Genomic DNA, 17266 nt, shown 5'->3' on the forward strand with positions numbered 1-17266 from the left:
TATTCATATTTACTTCCGGAAACATGGTCTGAAAAGACATTATGCTTGCTATGCAAATCCTGTCAAGTTTTGTTTTTTCGAGCATAATTTTTATTCTTGTTTGTAGCAGTAGTTGACGATAATGTTAATTGCATTTTCTGAATGCTATTTTGTTTATTTGAAAGGGAACCATCCTATTTTTTGTTGATTTGTTGTTGAAATTTGGCGCGGGAAATGCAGGACACACGGTGCCTTACGCATGCAGGACATGCACGTGTGAAGAGTTAAACTTGCTGTCAGCGGAAGCTTTCGGATAGTTTTTTCAAAATTTTCTACATTGCATTTACTAACTTTCTTTAAAAAAAAATTCAGTTAACACTTTCCTACCTCATTTGAATGAAGATCAAGAACAGTTTTAAAGACGGACGGAGGAAGACTGCGTGAGGAGAATCATGGGTGTCCAGGGACTATGGCAGCTGATCCAGTCCACTGGCAAACCGGTCTCCCTCTTGTCACTAGATGGCAAAATTCTTTCAGTTGGTATCCTTTGAAAAGAAAGGCTATATCAGTGCTGTCTTTTTATATCAAAATGTTGTAGCATTTGTAATAGTAATACTCCTACAGTCAGTTATGGGGTCGACATGACGAAATTGGTGTTAGGAAAACATGTTGTAGTTTATTGGTAAAGGGAACCTATGTAGACTTCCAGAGCAGTTTCTTAACTTTTGTTGCAGTTTATCTCTGTAAAGCGGGTGTATCCTAATTTGTTGAGACCATCTTGGGGTAAAGGAAATGAGTCCTTCCATTCCAATAATTAAGTTGTTTCATTCATACCAAATCGTTATATATATTGGTACCATAGGAAAATATTTATTTAAATTTGATACAGTACTATATATGTGTTTACATTGATTAAGATTTTTCAAGTGTGTAAATCATATAGAACTGTTGGGATATATGGGGCATGGCAGTCTGTCCTCCACCACCTAATCCTGGCACGTCCTTAAATGACCATGGCTGTTAATAGGACGTATGACACAAACAAAACCATAAAATCACAATAGAGACAGTACATCTGACTTGTTTATTTACTTAATAAATATGTGAGAAATGATATGCATAATTTAAAGATTTGGGAGGTATTTGCCACATTGAGAAATCAGAAATATATATACGTAAATTGTAAGGGAGCTGCACAAAATTGGTCCAGGGCAATCTTCCTGTTTTCTTTATACAAGATTTTCAAAAATCTGTGGTAGTATGATGAATGTTAGTAAAATCAGGGTTTAGAAGGGAATTTTCTGACAGAAAGGGGGAACATTTGTATTGCAGTTGTGATTTTTTTTTACCCATTTCTGAGGGTGACATGACCCTTTCTGTAGTGCTTTAAGTGGTAAAATACCAATAGTCTTGGGCAAGAAAAAGAAAAGTTGAAAAACTTTCGAGTCCCGGTTGTGTTGATTTGTGAATACGGGCTTGTACAGCTTATAAACTGTAGAACATTGTGAAGGGTTCCTTGACTGGTATTTTAGATGTTAGCATATGGCTCCACCAGGCTGTAAAAGGAGTAAGGGACAAGGACGGAAATCCCCTCCCAAATGCTCATCTTCAGGTCCTGTTTTCTCGTCTCTGCAAGCTCCTATTCTACAAAATAAAACCTGTGTTTGTCTTTGATGGTGGTGTTCCAGTTCTGAAGAAACAAACGCTGGTGAGCTTACCTAAAATCTGCTCATGATCATGTGACCATATTGAACCTGTCTAGATCAATGCATGGTAGAGTCCACTAATTTTATTAAGTTACATAGGGGTGAAAGGGTTAAACTTGGATGGAAATGAAATTGATATACAGTCGTAAATAAATGTAAGAGTGATGTGTCATTTTTGATCGGCGACAAAATAACCATGGCCAGTCATGAATACTTTCAGAGGCAGTCTTCTGAACTGTATCTTATAAGTTTTGTTAAAAAATTACATGTAAAATTGGCAATTTATTATTACCAAGTTGGTCAAGTATGGAAATGGAATAACTTTACAAAGTTTTTTGTTGTTGCAATGCACTGTTGATAAAAATATCAATTTTACAGATATCCAGGAGAGAAACTCGTGAATTCGCAGAAAAAGAGAGTACAAAAACAAATCAGAAGTTGCTTCAAAATTTGATGAAAAGTCGAGCTGTAAAGGAAGTTCTTGGAGACAATGCAGGACCATCGACCAGTCAAGTGCCAACTTCCAACAGGGCCAGAGATATGTTTGAGCTTCCTCCCCTACCTCCTGAATTTCTAAGGTGAATATATTTACAAACAGTGAAGGTCTTTGATTACAAAGTATGTGTGTTAGGTGACCCATTGTAATCTGGTTGGAAATGATACTTCCACCTCTCGCCCCATGAAGTAGTTGCATGATCTTGTCACCACAGACGAGTTTTATTAACCCTATTTTTGGGGGGGGAAAATTGGGAGTAAAATAAAATAAAATGTGCAGGAACTTGTTAGTACTGCCATGATTTCAACATGGGTTTGAATGGAGTTTATATCTGTAGTGTTAATTGATGGTTTCATAGACTGATGGATAAAATGATTGTTTTTAATTTGCAGGATGCAGGAAGAATGCAAAAGTTGGGAAGAAAGTGTCACTGCACAGGAAATTCTCGCTGTATGTAATACTGATTGATAATGTAGGAGAATAGGCGTATCCTAAATGATTAAGTGGAATAATATACTCTTTGTGTGTGTAACAGTTTGTACCAAAACATAGAGAAAAGCATCTTTAAGAGAAAACATTCAACAATTGCATACAATGTAAATTATTTTTGAATTATCATCTGTGGGGGTCAGGCAGAACTGATGATCATGTCATTTTAAAAAATGTGCAGGTCCCCAGATTTGGTTTTCACCCTAAAACATACTCCAACAGTGTTAGAGGTTTTACACGGCGAGAATAAATTCTGCATTACATAATTAATGTGTTTGCCCCACTCCCAAATAATACACAAATATTTGTATCAAACTTGTATGTGCTGACCCTGTTTACAGTGACTATAAATACCGTAGCTTGTTTGTTCTACAGGAGGATGAGTTGGACGAGATAGATATTGATTCGCCAGACTTCTCTAGTTTGCCGTCCGAGTTACAACTCGAGATCCTCACGACCATGAAGCAGCAGCGAAAACACAACATGTCGGCCATGGTCAATGATCTTCCAGAGGTATTTGATATTAGTGTCCGAAGAATGGGGGCAAGTTCGTAACTTCCTGGAGGTATAGGTGAAACTTCTGTGTTCTTTTTACATGGCCATATAAATAAAATAAACACTGACGAGCATTACCATTACATAATTTAGGCCAAAAAACTAATTTGTATGTTTCAAGTACAGAGACCAACCCTAGTTTCTACCCGCGACCCGAACAATAAGATTTCATTGAATGCACTATTCGTCCCATTTGAATGCGCCGAAAATTGTTAGTGTCTTTATTACACCAATAGATGTGTCAAAACTTGCCAAGTTGACAGGTCAAACTCGATTTATGTCTATATAGCTATTACATTTGCAAATATGTATATAAAAATAGAAATCACAACCAGTTGGGCATTGTTCTTGGACATTACATTTTTTGCGCAGTACTCATTTGGGAAAGGGACACTGGTGCTTTAGAATTTGCAAAAATAAATGCAACATTCAACCAAACTGGAAAGTTTTACCCATGTTGTCAAAAGCATGTTTTTCCTGATTGATCATCATTTTAAACGACCATAAAGTCTAGGTCAAGTGAAGGTTATCTACATTTAAATATGTGCATCATAAACAATGTAAAAATAGAGTACTGTTTCAGTGTGGTAATTTGTGGACAAAATACATGGTGAAACATGCTGTTTCTCTTGTAGGAATGGGGCAGATTATGATAATTGTTCTAATTTGATTTCCTCCAATAAAGATTCACCTATCGGAGCAGACGAAGATTTCAATTTCATCAAATTATTTTGATTCCTTGTTAAGTAAGCGATCAAAAAATTCACCTCCTTGAAATCTTAACCTTAATTGATAATTGTAAGACTTGGTTTCAACAGCTGTTAAAATGGTCTAGGGAACTATTTAAGGACACTATCTTACAGTGTAATGGCCTTTTAACTCATTCACCCCTAAAGACACATTTTAACTCTTCCAATAAAATGATTTTAATAGTTCATTATGAAATTTCAGGGGTGAATGAGTTCAAAATATATACATGTGAACATAGACATAAAATTGAGGAACTATATTATAGCATTCAAAATTTGTAGATATTGATCATGATATATTATTTTTTGCAGGATTCTCTTGACTTTTCAAGTTATCAAATGGCAAAAATTCTTAAACAGAATAAACTGGGAGCAAAAATTGAGCAAGTTCGTAAAGATATCAATACTCCATGTAAGTCTGAGATCAGCTTGACACTCGGAGATGATTACTACGGTGACTCGGTGATACAATCGCAACGAGTGATGTCGGAGGATTCGTCCCATTTTGTTCTGATCAAAGGTATCGGCAAGAACCGGCGAGACGAAGAGCTAGCCAAAGCAAAGAAATATGAAGAGGAGTTACTTCAGGCAGAACTAGCAGAAGCACAGAAACAAGAAAACGAAAGAAAAAATGTGAAGCAAAAGATTTTGGATGAATCAGTTGGAAAAACAGATATGAAGGAGTCGTCAACAGAGGAAATAGCAGACTTGAATTCATCAGATTCTAGGCAAGAAATGGAAACTGTACCTGAAAATAGTCATGAAATAAAAACTGGAGAAAATGTGATGAGAGAGGAAATAGTCATATCTGATAACCTTACAAAGCCAGGTACGTCTGGTGACCATGACAGAAGTAACATTCTTAGCGAAGTGTTGAAGATGAAAAACAAGTTACTGCAAAAAATTTCTGCTGATGCAGCCGATGTTTCCGATTCTTGTGATAATGTTATACCTGACAATGTCAATAGGATAGAAACTATATCCACACATAAACCATCTCAAACTGCAGAAAAATCCAGCGAAACATCTACTGCCGATACGTCTGTAATTTATGTCAACGGTGATGCTCAACCTTCGAGCAGCCAAACAGAAAAGGACATTTCTGAAAACACCAAACCGTCCACCAGTCGTGCAGAAAATGATATATTTGTGCAAAACTCGAATCCATCCAACAACCAAGTAGAAAAGCAACTCCTGTTTGTGAATGATCCGAAACCGTCCACCAGCAAGGGCAATAATGATAACCATGTCGTAGAACTCTCAAGTGATGATGGCGATGTTGTCATAAAGAAACCAAGGCTGAGTGCTGATGTTACCGTCCAGCAGCCTACTGCTCCTGTAGCTGTTGTGGCCAGCAGTTCTGAAGGTACAGATTACTAGCACTGGCTAGACAAAATTATGAGTCTTTCCAGTAACAGAAGGGGGGAGGAGGTTAATCAGATACATCATATCATAATTTAAAGTTCTGCTAGTACAACTGGATAGCACTGCCCTTTGACCAGACAAAATCATACACATTCCAGTGACCGGGAAGGGAAATTGCAAATACGTAGAAATCTTTCCAGTGCACGTTAAATTGAACAGATACAATGTCTAATCTTCCTGTAAATGTTGGCAATGTTCACAGTGATGCTGTTCCAATATAAAATTGAAGCAAACAATATCAGGAGACTAAAAAGTTACGAGATAGTTTTTCTTATTCTTTTATTTGAATTATGCTTGGGACCCCTCTACAGGCTAGCACCAACAATGATGTGGACATCAATAATTAGGTTACTGGAAAAGTGGAAATAAGTGGGTGTTAAAATGTTTTTATTTTTAGCATGGAGTAAAATTAGTGCAAAAACATCCATATATCAAACTGAGATAAATGTTCCAAAGTTATTTTTTACCTTGTAGATGAAGGGTTCATGGAGATTTCTATAGATCCAACTAAAAGTGTTGTACCCGATGACCTATTTCCTGCCTCCATGTTTACAAGTGAAGCTAGCAAGGATAAAGTCATTGATACTGTGACATTACCACCTTCTCCACCTGAGGAGCAGATAATTAGCCCTCCCTCTCCCCCGCAGGAAGTGGTCTCACAGGAGGAGGCACCGGTTACCGTGACTACAGATAAGGAACTGATGGAAGCGACATCTGGTGGATTTCAGGAACCAAATCCATTTCAGGATTTTACAGAGGTATGACTTACAATGGTAGCAGTAAGTAAAAGGAATTGGCAATGAAGGTTTGTGCTGCTGTTGAAAAATAAAGTAGTTATCTCTGCCTATCATTAGTTCAGGACATAAATATGTAACAAAATAATGGTTCAGTGAATAAATAGAACAGATGTCCGACATATTTGACAACTGAGAACTGCTGATGTGGCACTACCCCCCAGTAATAGTAGTGAGACGAATGACAGTTAAACAAATTGGGTACAAAATAGATCAACCACAACGATATCATTTTTAGGAAAAACTTAGCTATGAACTATGGATTTACAAGTATAAATAAGTATCTTTACGTAACCAGCTGGCTATGTAATGATTGTTAATGTATTGTCAAAATAAATCTGCGTATCTGTGTTGTATTTGTTATAGATGAGATATATGTAAACTTAGCTTCAGGGATTGCTGTCTTGTTCATTTTTTTATAGGAAGATTTGCTGGGGTACAAGGAAGATCTCGAGATGGAAAGCAGAAGCTTGCAGCAGGAGCGTGGTAAACAGGACCGACTAGCCACGAGTATAACTGACCAGATGTACCTAGAGGCACAGGTATGCTGTTCCCCCCCATTACCAACATTAACCGCCATATTTGCCCTGAGGCCAATTATACTGGTGCTGACTATTATTTTAGAGACCCCAACTACCCATGTTATCGATTGTATGCGTCTCTCTGCAAAACTGTCGTATACTTAATATCCCTGTAAAGAGTTGCCCAGAAAATGTTTTTTGAACTATGTTTAGTACACATCAGTTAGCTTAATGTCAGAAGTGTGATCTTCAAACTGGAGACATATTGCCCACAAGGTTTCTTAAAAATGTGGCTGCCGTTTATACATTGCAGTTGGTCAGGCATCTGTCTGGATGGCAATTTTCTCTTTCGTGTAATTCAAACACAAATGTTTGTTACAGGGAAATCATCAAGGAATAATACCAATGCTAACATTTAGCAGTTTTGGCTACCTTAGAGTGTTTCTTTACAAACATGGACTTAGTTGTTCTCCATCATGACAATTATTTCGTTTTATGGTGATAAATGAAGACAAGATTTCCCCCATGAAAATGCAGAAATGAAAGAATTTTTCAAGTCACAAAGATGTATTTGAAATTTGAACAAAGGATAACATTCTCTTACGGTTATTTTTGCTGCGTGGGACAGTGTAACATTCTGTCATTAAATATCTAGAAACAGATCAAATTAAATTTCTCATGCAGCTTAACCCTTTAACCCCTGTGTAACTTCAGTAGACTCGACCATGCATTGATATGGATGAGTCCATTATGGTCTACAGTGGTGAAAAGGTTGAATTAGAATATAAGTATGCTGCCTTAACAAGTAAATTACAAAGTTTGGATCCTTCCAAAATTTTATGGGAAGAACATTTAAGGACTATTGAAATGAGGAATACTAATAATTTTTGCAAGTTAAAACAAGGATTTGGGACTTAACCTCTTAAAAGGAAAGAAGTTATATATCTATATAATGTCACTGTTTGAATCCAATATTGAAACTTGTTCACATTTAAAATTTTGCTCAGGAGCTGTTGCGGATGTTTGGCGTTCCCTACATCGTCAGTCCGATGGAGGCTGAGGCTCAGTGTGCGTTTATGGACCTCACCAATCAAACACAAGGATCCATCACCGACGACAGCGATATCTGGTTATTTGGCGGGACCCGTGTCTACAAAAACTTCTTCAATCAGAACAAGCATGTTGAATTTTTCCAGAGAACCAATATAGATGATCAATTAGGTAAAGTCTAAGATGTTTAGCCGACATTGCCCAAAGGGCCTTGTGATCTTATGCTATGTCAGCCGTAAAACCCCATTAAAATGCTGCTAGTCTAGAAAGGCTAATTTTATTTTAACAGTTTCGTCTTTCTTCAATTTTTCCCTTCATGTTCCTCCTTGTATTATAACAAATCTCTAAAATTTGAATGCAACTTTCCTTGAAAAGATTCCCCTAGACCCAATTTGAAATTGAAAATAAATAAAACCAATTAACATACTGTAGATTATTTATATTTTGCATGTTTTTGTTTGTATTCACTTTCAACATTAATTGTGTAGTCAAACATTACAGAAACTGTAACTTTTATATAAAGTAAAACATCCATGTTCATGAAATACTAACTATTGTAGTTATTGAGGTAAAGGTGGCTAAATTAAGCGTGTTCATCAATTCTAAGTAATCTACAACATATTTAACTTGTTCGCCCCTGAAATTTCATAATGGACTATTCTGGAATAACCTTTGAATTGGAAGAGTTCAAACGTGTCTTTAGGGGTGAATGAGTTAATGGTTATTATTGAAAGAAATGAGGGAAAATTTATTAAACAGACTGATGCATGTAGTATTTTCTTAATCCAGGTACATATAAATAGCATCTCCAGAACTGTGCTTCATAGACCATTATTCTTATCCAAAGCGTGTTTTTTATAGGTTTGTGCCGAGAGAAAATGATCAACATCGCTCTGCTGTGTGGCAGTGACTACACCTTGGGGGTACAGAGGGTCGGTCCTGTGTCTGCTCTGGAGATCATGGCAGAGTTTCCAGGGGAAGGAATCCAGGGACTTGTTGACTTCAAGTAAAGCAAATATTACTTCACATTTGAATAGTATTCAAAAACCAGTTTTACTTGTATCTGAAGCCTTCAATCATGAGAAAATAATTGTACATGGTGGTGATCACAAAATAGGCTCCTTGATCTCATATATTACTTCTGTAGCTCTTTATGCACCAGCCCATTTGTGAAAGCAAGAATTCTCAATAGTTCAGTGATTATTAGGGGTGGGCTATAATATTGCAATACCAATATATTGCAATATTTGTCTAGCAATAAATAGATTGAAATCTGATTTTGAAATGGCAATATATATTGTTGTGTGTTTTCAGGGTTTTTTTTGTTTTTTTTTTAACAAAGTTATGAAATAATTGTACAAAAATAACAGATTAAATCAATTTTATTCAAATGCAGCATGCTTGGTGTGATATCTACCAAAAATTTATAATAATATTTTCCAATTTTAATTGATTACCTGATGTCAGATCATCACTGTTCTTAATTTCTAGGGATTCAATATAAAGATAAATTGCAATATTTGCTAAAATATTGCCATATATTACAATATGAGAATTGCTTGTGTAACACATCCCCAGTGATTATGGTCATAAGGTTCCTCGGCACATGGTGATGTCGACACATGGTGATGTGGCCTGGTGTTGTTTCAGGTCCTGGTGGGACAGAGTAAGACATCAGCAAGACAAGGACACTAAGATCAGGAATAAACTCAGGAAGCTGGATATTAACGAAGGTGACTATTTCTTTACAGGGACTTCTCATCACTCCTATTGTACAGACAGACCCAAATCCAAAAATTGACTTAATTTTTATGAATTTATTCTGACAGATAAATTACAAATACACAAACAGAAAAAACTGGTAAAGTGGTATTTTTGTTTCTTTTTAAGAATTTTATTATACATTTTCAAAAGAATTTTTAGTTTTTCTGATGATATTTTCCAGTGTAAACTCGAAGACTTACCAAAAGATCTGTGACAAATCCTTGATTGAGGGTTTGTTATCACTCCCATAGTACATTTTGCAAAACATTTTGGTAGGAGTGTCTCTGAAACCACTTCATGATGTCTTGTAAATAATGTAAAGCTGATCTACCATATCCAAGACACCTGTGATTTTGTATAGTGACAGGTTAAACCGTTTGTTATCACTATATTGATAGGATTTCCCAGCACAGCAGTTGTGGATGCTTACCTCGACCCACAAGTTGACCAGTCGGAGGAAGCCTTCTCCTGGTCGCGACCTGACCTTGACCTTCTTCGAGAGTATCCTTTGCTTGGCTGGGGTGACATGTATAAAGTCATGCAGACTTTTATAGATTTTTTGTTTCTTGATGATGATCAGTTATGTTTAAAATGATGGAATGAGTATTTTTCCTACCTTCAAATCGGCGCTTCACACTGTTGTAAAATGTAAAATATTCGGCCTACTCAATGTAATAACTGGTATTTAACAGAAGAAACAAGGAATATCCTGTCAATATCCTAGTTTTCACTTTTGATAAATATATTAGTTTTCACTTTTGATAAATATATTAGTTTTCACTTTTGATAAATATATTAGTTTTCACTTTTGATAAATATACTAGTTTTCACAATACTAGTTTTCACTTTTGATAAAATACTAGTTTTCACAATACTAGTTCTCACTTTTTATAAACCAAAACATAGCCATGTTTTTCCTGACCTGGATCTAGTTATGCCAGAGAGAAATTTGGCTGGATGAAAGAAAAGGTGGACGAGAATCTCCTTCCTGTGATGAAGAAGATGAACGAGAAACAGGTCAGTATACTAAACACTATACATTCCATTTAATGAGAGGCTTGCTGAGGATTTTGTGGCTGATTAGAATGTTTGTCTAAGAATACAAAAACATTGTCAGATCCATATAGAGGTTTGTTTACAAATGTGAAATCATTGTGAAACCCATTTAGTAAGAGGTTTCCCAGATAATGGTAGGTGATTAGCATTTCTAAGTAAACAGAGAATGGTAGGTGATTAGCATGTCTTAGTTGTCAGAAAATTATCATATCCATCTAGAGATTTCCTGATGATAAGTTGGTGACGAGCGTGTTTATCTTATTAGAGATTTCCTGATAAGTTGGTGACTAGTGTGTTTATCTAATTAGAGATTTCCTGATGATAAGTTGGTGACGAGCGTGTTTATCTTATTAGAGATTTCCTGATAAGTTGGTGACTAGTGTGTTTATCTAATTAGAGATTTCCTGATGATAAGTTGGTGACGAGCGTGTTTATCTTATTAGAGATTTCCTGATAAGTTGGTGACTAGTGTGTTTATCTAATTAGAGATTTCCTGATGATAAGTTGGTGACGAGCGTGTTTATCTTATTAGAGATTTCCTGATAAGTTGGTGACTAGTGTGTTTATCTAATTAGAGATTTCCTGATGATAAGTTGGTGACAAGCGTGTTTATCTAATTAGAGATTTCCTGATGATAAGTTGGTGACGAGCGTGTTTATCTAATTAGAGATTTCCTGATGATAAGTTGGTGACGAGCGTGTTTATCTAATTAGAGATTTCCTGATGATAAGTTGGTGACGAGCGTGTTTATCTAATTAGAGATTTCCTGATGATAAGTTGGTGACGAGCGTGTTTATCTAATTAGAGATTTCCTGATGATAAGTTGGTGACGAGCGTGTTTATCTAATTAGAGTTTTCCTGATGATAAGTTGGTGACGAGCGTGTTTATCTAATTAGAGATTTCCTGATGATAAGTTGGTGACGAGCGTGTTTATCTAATTAGAGATTTCCTGATGATAAGTTGGTAACGAGCGTGTTTATCTAATTAGAGTTTTCCTGATGATAAGTTGGTGACGAGTGTGTTTATCTGATTAGAGATTTCCTGATGATAAGTTGGTGACTAGCGTTTTTATCTAATTAGAGATTTCCTGATGATAAGTTGGTGACGAGCGTATTTATCTAATTAGAGATTTCCTGATGATAAGTTGGTGACGAGTGTGTTTATCTTATTAGAGATTTCCTGATGATAAGTTGGTGCCAAGCGTGTTTATCTAATAAAAGATTTCCTGATGATAAGTTGGTGACGAGCGTGTTTATCTAACCTGATGATAAGTTGATGACTAGCCTGTTTATCTAACTTGATGATAAGTTGGTGACTAGCCTGTTTATCTAACCTGATGATAAGTTGGTGACTAGCCTGTTTATCTAACTTGTGGTAGATGATAAGTTGGTGACTAGCCTGTTTATCTAACCTGATGATAAGTTGGTGACGAGCGTGTTTATCTAACTTTGTGGTAGTTAGTTCCATAGTTTTTATGTCGCCTGCAAAAACCGGTGACATAGGAATCACTCCATCAGCCCTGTAGAAGGAAGTGACCTCACTGACTACACAAATAGTTTTCCTGTGATAACTCTTGTAAGGATTATTGATTGATTTTCATGAAACTACCTATACATATCTATAATATCGATGACCAACTTCAGTTTGATTTTGACTATCATTTGGAAATCGACATGGCTGCCAGTGGGGCAGGTATAACATCAACTTCCGTGGAATTATTGTTTTGCTGGAGATCCTGTTTTTGAATTTAAGAAAATATTGTGTCAAAAGGCAATCTCACATTGATGGTGATGTGTCGATTTTTCTCCAGTCATAGCTACAGATAGCTCAATTGAAATATTTATAACTTCCCTGGAAAAATATGTATACCTGAGACATGTGAGAATACGTTTGAAAATAGCCATTGAGTCTGATAGGTTATAGTATCCGAGTACAGTCTAAACATAACCTTGGCTGGTTCAAGGATGCAATACCCAAATAAAGAAAGTCATAAATCGCTATGGTTTAGATAATGTGAACAAGGTTTTGCTCGTGCGAGGAACTCCTGTGATCAGCTGTGTGAGAAATCTTTGCTCTTAATTTGTTGACTGATTGTGATGTCGCAATGTAAATGGTGGAATGACATCACATTTAAACATAGTGTACTAGCCGATATTCACTCTACTAAGACAGTAACATTAGTACTCACCTATTTAATAGGATGTGTATGCACTCTCTATCAATAGGGGAAACGCCCTAAATCCAGCAAGTAATACAGTGTATCAGTGTACTGTTAAACAATGTAAATAGCCCACTCCATTATAACTGGACAAATATTTTAATATACACATTTTGTATAAATTTCAATACTGATGAATCTTGTTGAAAAAAGTAATAATGTGCTGTTAAGAAAGGGCCGTACAGAAAGACTGATAATCAATCAATTATTCATGCATCTATTTCAGAGTCAGGGAAGAATTGACAAATTTTTTCAACCAGAAGCATTTCTAGAACCTAAAAAGGCACAAAGTTCTCGTGTCAAAAAGGCTCTTTCAAAATTAACAAGTGCTCCTACTCCTGAACTTTCCCAAACCGAGGCAAATAAGGCCCATATACAAAAAGCAAAAGATGCTATGGCTGAAAGACAGAAAAAGTTGAAAGATAAAGAGGTCAGTGAAAGGCAAAGGTCAAAGGGTAAAGGTAAAGGAAAGGGCAAAGGCAAGTTGAAAGGTGATTCTAAGAAGAGTGAAGGTAAGCCTTATAAGCTTATTAAGGTTGTTGAGCTGTCTGAGAGTAGCTCAAGTGATGAGGAAATGGGTAGTGCATGTAAACTCAAAGTTAGTAAGTCAACGAATGTTGCTGCTGCATCTTCGGTGAGGAGAGATGAGTTGAAATCCCTATCCCATCTTGAACCAGGAGGATTTTGTCGGGACGACGATGAAGATACAAGCGAGACAGTGGGACAAAAACTTAAATCTCACTTTGATCGTCTCGAAAATGGGTTTGTTTCACAGATGGAAGTGCAACAGAAACCTAGTGGTAGACAGACGCGTAAAAGGAGGGGTAAACAATCCTCCAATACAGCTGATGAGGAAATGACAATATCAAGGGTCTCACGGACGTCGAAAACTAAGGCTCGCTCAAAAATGGCCAAGATGAACATCTCTGACAGTTCATCTGATAGTGATTATTGATGTAAACGTTTATGGTTGTCTGACCTGACCTATTTCTATGTAATAAAGAGCTGTAACATAGTAGAGGCATTCTGTTTCTGTATAGGTATCATGATCCTTTGATGGGCAATACATGTATTGTATCTTAAGGGTATTTAGATACTTGATTCTGATTTGTGAAAATTTCAAAAACACAATCAATAATATCTATGTTAAAATTTGTTGTTAATTGAATGGAGATAAATTCCGTTTCTTGTCTTGACAGTATGCTTTGTGTATTGTCTGAGCCTGGATTTGAAACTCTTTTTACTCTGTCTGCCAACCCTGCCAGAAAGTTTACCCATGAATGTAAATGAAAATTAATTTATTGAAAAAAATATGTTCGTCGGACAATTTTAAATGTTTAGATATAATAGTATATTTTGAAGTGTTTTAATTTTGTTCACAATATTTCACTTTCTCAATTGTCTGGAAAATAATTGCTATCGTATACATATTCAGAATTTAATTTGTAAAAATATTGCTTCCAACTGAAGTTTACTTAATATCTTTTTACCTCCCAAAAGTATGCTTGTTGTGAAAAGATGTGTGTTCAGAATTAAAACATATGCATGTTTGTTTTGTTTCTATGTTATTGTTCATTATTAAACATTTAATACCACCAACAAGTTAATAGAATTGTTGGTGCAATATTCCTTAATTGAATTAAGTCATTCACCCCTGACATTTTATAATGATCTATTCCAACCATTGAATTGGAAGAGTTCAAATGTGTCTTCAGGGGTGAATGAGTTAATACTAACCTATCAATTGATTTGTGATATAAGTTATTGATTGAATTATTTGATGTATTTATATAATTTATTTCCAGAGGTAGAAAATGTTTAATTACAGATGTTATGTGGATTCACTATCAACTTGCTTGAAAGATTCAGCAATGTGCAACTCCTTATTTTTATGACACAACCTGCAAGAATCTTATTCCTCCCTACGAAGTAAATATCAACTGATTCTGCAAGATTCTGAAATAACATTATTTTTTCATAATACAAGGAGCCCAATCTTGTTCCATAAATGGTATGGGTATCATTTCCACATAATTTGGAGTATATACCGCATTTATTTTCATGAAATGAGGATTCAAATCTAGTTTCATGAATGGTTGTCAACTGATTTTGAAAGATTGAAGAACACACAACATAAAATGTCAATGATTTGGACCGGAAATATTCGTGTTGGAGATTTACTTTAGTCTTCTTTTGTTAGTGTCTTTGACTTTGTGTGGAAGGCATCCAGATTTCATGTCCACTGTACACAACATCACCAGTAGTGTAGCTACAACATCCAGATTTCATGTCCACTGTACACAATATCACCAATGCTGTAGCTACAACATCCAGATTTCATGTCCACTGTACACAATGTCACCAGTAGTATAGCTACAACATCCAGAATTCATGTCCACTGTACACAACGTCACCAGTAGTGTAACTGCTACATCCAGATTTCATGTCCACTGTACACAATGTCACCAATACTGTAGCTACTACATCCCGATTTCATGTCCACAAACTTGATAGATTCTTTCGTGTTATTTCATTGATACTTGACTGATCCTATACAAATATCACATCATATCAATCATTACTTTCCCTATTTTCCCCAATCTTTGACCTTAACGAATACACTACCTCATTAAAGTTTGGGAGGAGTCCTTGTTCTGGAAATCAATTCTGTAACCTTCCACACGTGCAAAAATCCAAGGATCTGATGTCACATTTGATCACTTATTTGTAAAATGGGTAGTTTTCCCCCCGTGAAAATTCTCTAGTATGTGAAAAAGATTGCGACCTTACAGCAAGATGACTTACCTCAGACAAATTGTGTTTTTGTCAGCCTCTTCTGTGTGAAATATAACCTTTGTTGTTTGTCGGATTTTGGTAGGGGTAGGTCCATGTTGATATCCCTGTTGTAGCATCAAGAAACACCAGAAAATTGTCTTTGACTATATCCGATATACTGTTAGTGATAATATATCTAATGTAATTGTAATACGTTCCTCTTCCTTGAGGCCCAGATGTGGTCTGGTTACTCATGGAGCCTTGCTCTACACGTTTGCAGGGTTTGTAAAAATCCACTTGCCCGACGCCCAGGACAACCAGTTTTAGCTCCCTGTAGAATACTGTCGGTCTATCCGTCAATTCAGACAATTTTAAAGACTTTAAGGCAGATAAAAACAACCGAAAGAGTTATCTTTTAGAACACGAGTGGTCCTTTTGAAACGATTTCAAAGTTTCAATGAATCTATCAAGTTTGTCCTATGGTAGTCTGGCCTCCATCTTATCAGAAACCAGTACTATTCATAAGTATTCCATAACCGTCTCCAGCCTAGATGTTTTATGTTCTGCCTTAGGAATCCCTAATCTGTTGAAAATCAGGTGCAACCGGGCCCTATTCCTCTCCCCACATTTGTGAGACTGTTCGAATGTGATGAAGTCATCCAAAAAGTGAAGAATATGTTCGATGTGATATTTGTGTTCCGCTATCCAACATACCGCTTGAAACAGATTGTCCAAGATCTTTGGGCTGGATCTACATCCGAACGCCAGTTTGTTATAATAATAGTAAACCGTAGTGCCGTTTCATTCCAAAACTGAAACCACATTTGCTTCATTGGTGACTGACCGTTAATGAAGTCCCGGTCATATACTTTAAAACCCATTTTTCTGAGGCTTGAATAAGGGTCATTTTGCAGCACTTTTTTTCCAGGATTGAGGAGGGACGTTATGGTTAACTGAACACCTTTCGACAGCGATCTGGAAGATCTAACCTAAAAATTTTTTTTTTTTTCTCTGTTGAGGACAAAATGCTGTGCTGTGTGATGTGAGATTACAAAGTTGGCAAGTGTTCACTCTGGCGTTCCCAACTATCATAGCAAGAAGGCCATTGTCCTTAAGTGACCAGTCCACTTTGGCTCTCTTGTCCCTAAACGCTGCGGCTGCCCTGGCTGAGAATTGGCAATGGTAGTCGTAAAATTTCGCCCCATACACGTTTGAGATTTCTATAATATTGGCCTCATATCTATCTAGTTTAACTCGCCTATGTGGGGCTTTCTGGCAAACTGTCCCTTTTGTATTTACCAAAAGTGGTGATGAACTCGCCTACATTTAATGATTTATTCAATCTTGGATCTTCTGTTTCAATGAAAGAGATGTTAATGGAGGAACCTTCCCTATCCTCAACCTCTCTGGTTTCTAGTCGGGGCGAGGTTGATGTCGCGACCCTCCCAAATCTTCTTTTAAGTTTCTCGGAAATGATGTCTATGTGAGGGATAGACTCTAATGGAACCCCGAATTCGGAAATAGGTAAACGGTACCCACCTGTGGATGGCGAAGGCATCGTATAAGTCAAATCCCTAGGCACTTCCGATGTCGTAATATCATTCGAGTTGGTAGTAGAGAGAGCCATATGCTAATAGGTTAGAATTCCCGATGAGTCCAAGCGCAGTGTGCTGCAATCCTAGCACGGT

At 36.5% G+C, this 17266-nt stretch overlaps 1 protein-coding gene across 1 annotated transcript; it reads left to right on the forward strand.

The window, feature by feature from the left end:
- The first annotated feature begins 32 nt into the window (after nucleotides 1–32).
- LOC110462447 (DNA repair protein complementing XP-G cells homolog) lies at nucleotides 33–14353 on the forward strand. Its single transcript, XM_021516401.1, has 14 exons — nucleotides 33–519; nucleotides 1512–1687; nucleotides 2064–2263; nucleotides 2574–2631; nucleotides 3046–3183; nucleotides 4287–5340; nucleotides 5874–6157; nucleotides 6616–6735; nucleotides 7722–7935; nucleotides 8626–8770; nucleotides 9415–9497; nucleotides 9927–10029; nucleotides 10461–10545; nucleotides 13030–14353. Exons 1-14 carry the CDS (start codon nucleotides 432–434, stop codon nucleotides 13756–13758), a joined length of 3477 nt encoding a protein of 1158 aa, XP_021372076.1. The 5' UTR covers nucleotides 33–431; the 3' UTR covers nucleotides 13759–14353.
- The last annotated feature ends 2913 nt before the right edge of the window (nucleotides 14354–17266 follow it).

Source organism: Mizuhopecten yessoensis, unplaced genomic scaffold, assembly GCF_002113885.1.
Source record: "Mizuhopecten yessoensis strain PY_sf001 unplaced genomic scaffold, ASM211388v2 scaffold10797, whole genome shotgun sequence".
NCBI classification, from domain to species: Eukaryota; Metazoa; Mollusca; class Bivalvia; order Pectinida; family Pectinidae; genus Mizuhopecten; species Mizuhopecten yessoensis.

Coding starts and splice junctions, on each gene's coding strand:
- LOC110462447 (XM_021516401.1), top strand. CDS start 432: ATGGGTGTCCAGGGACTATGGCAGCTGATCCAGTCCACTGGCAAACCG. Junction 1,688..2,063: donor TTCTGAAGAAACAAACGCTG/GTGAGCTTACCT, acceptor TCAATTTTACAG/ATATCCAGGAGAGAAACTCG. Junction 3,184..4,286: donor TGGTCAATGATCTTCCAGAG/GTATTTGATATT, acceptor TATTTTTTGCAG/GATTCTCTTGACTTTTCAAG.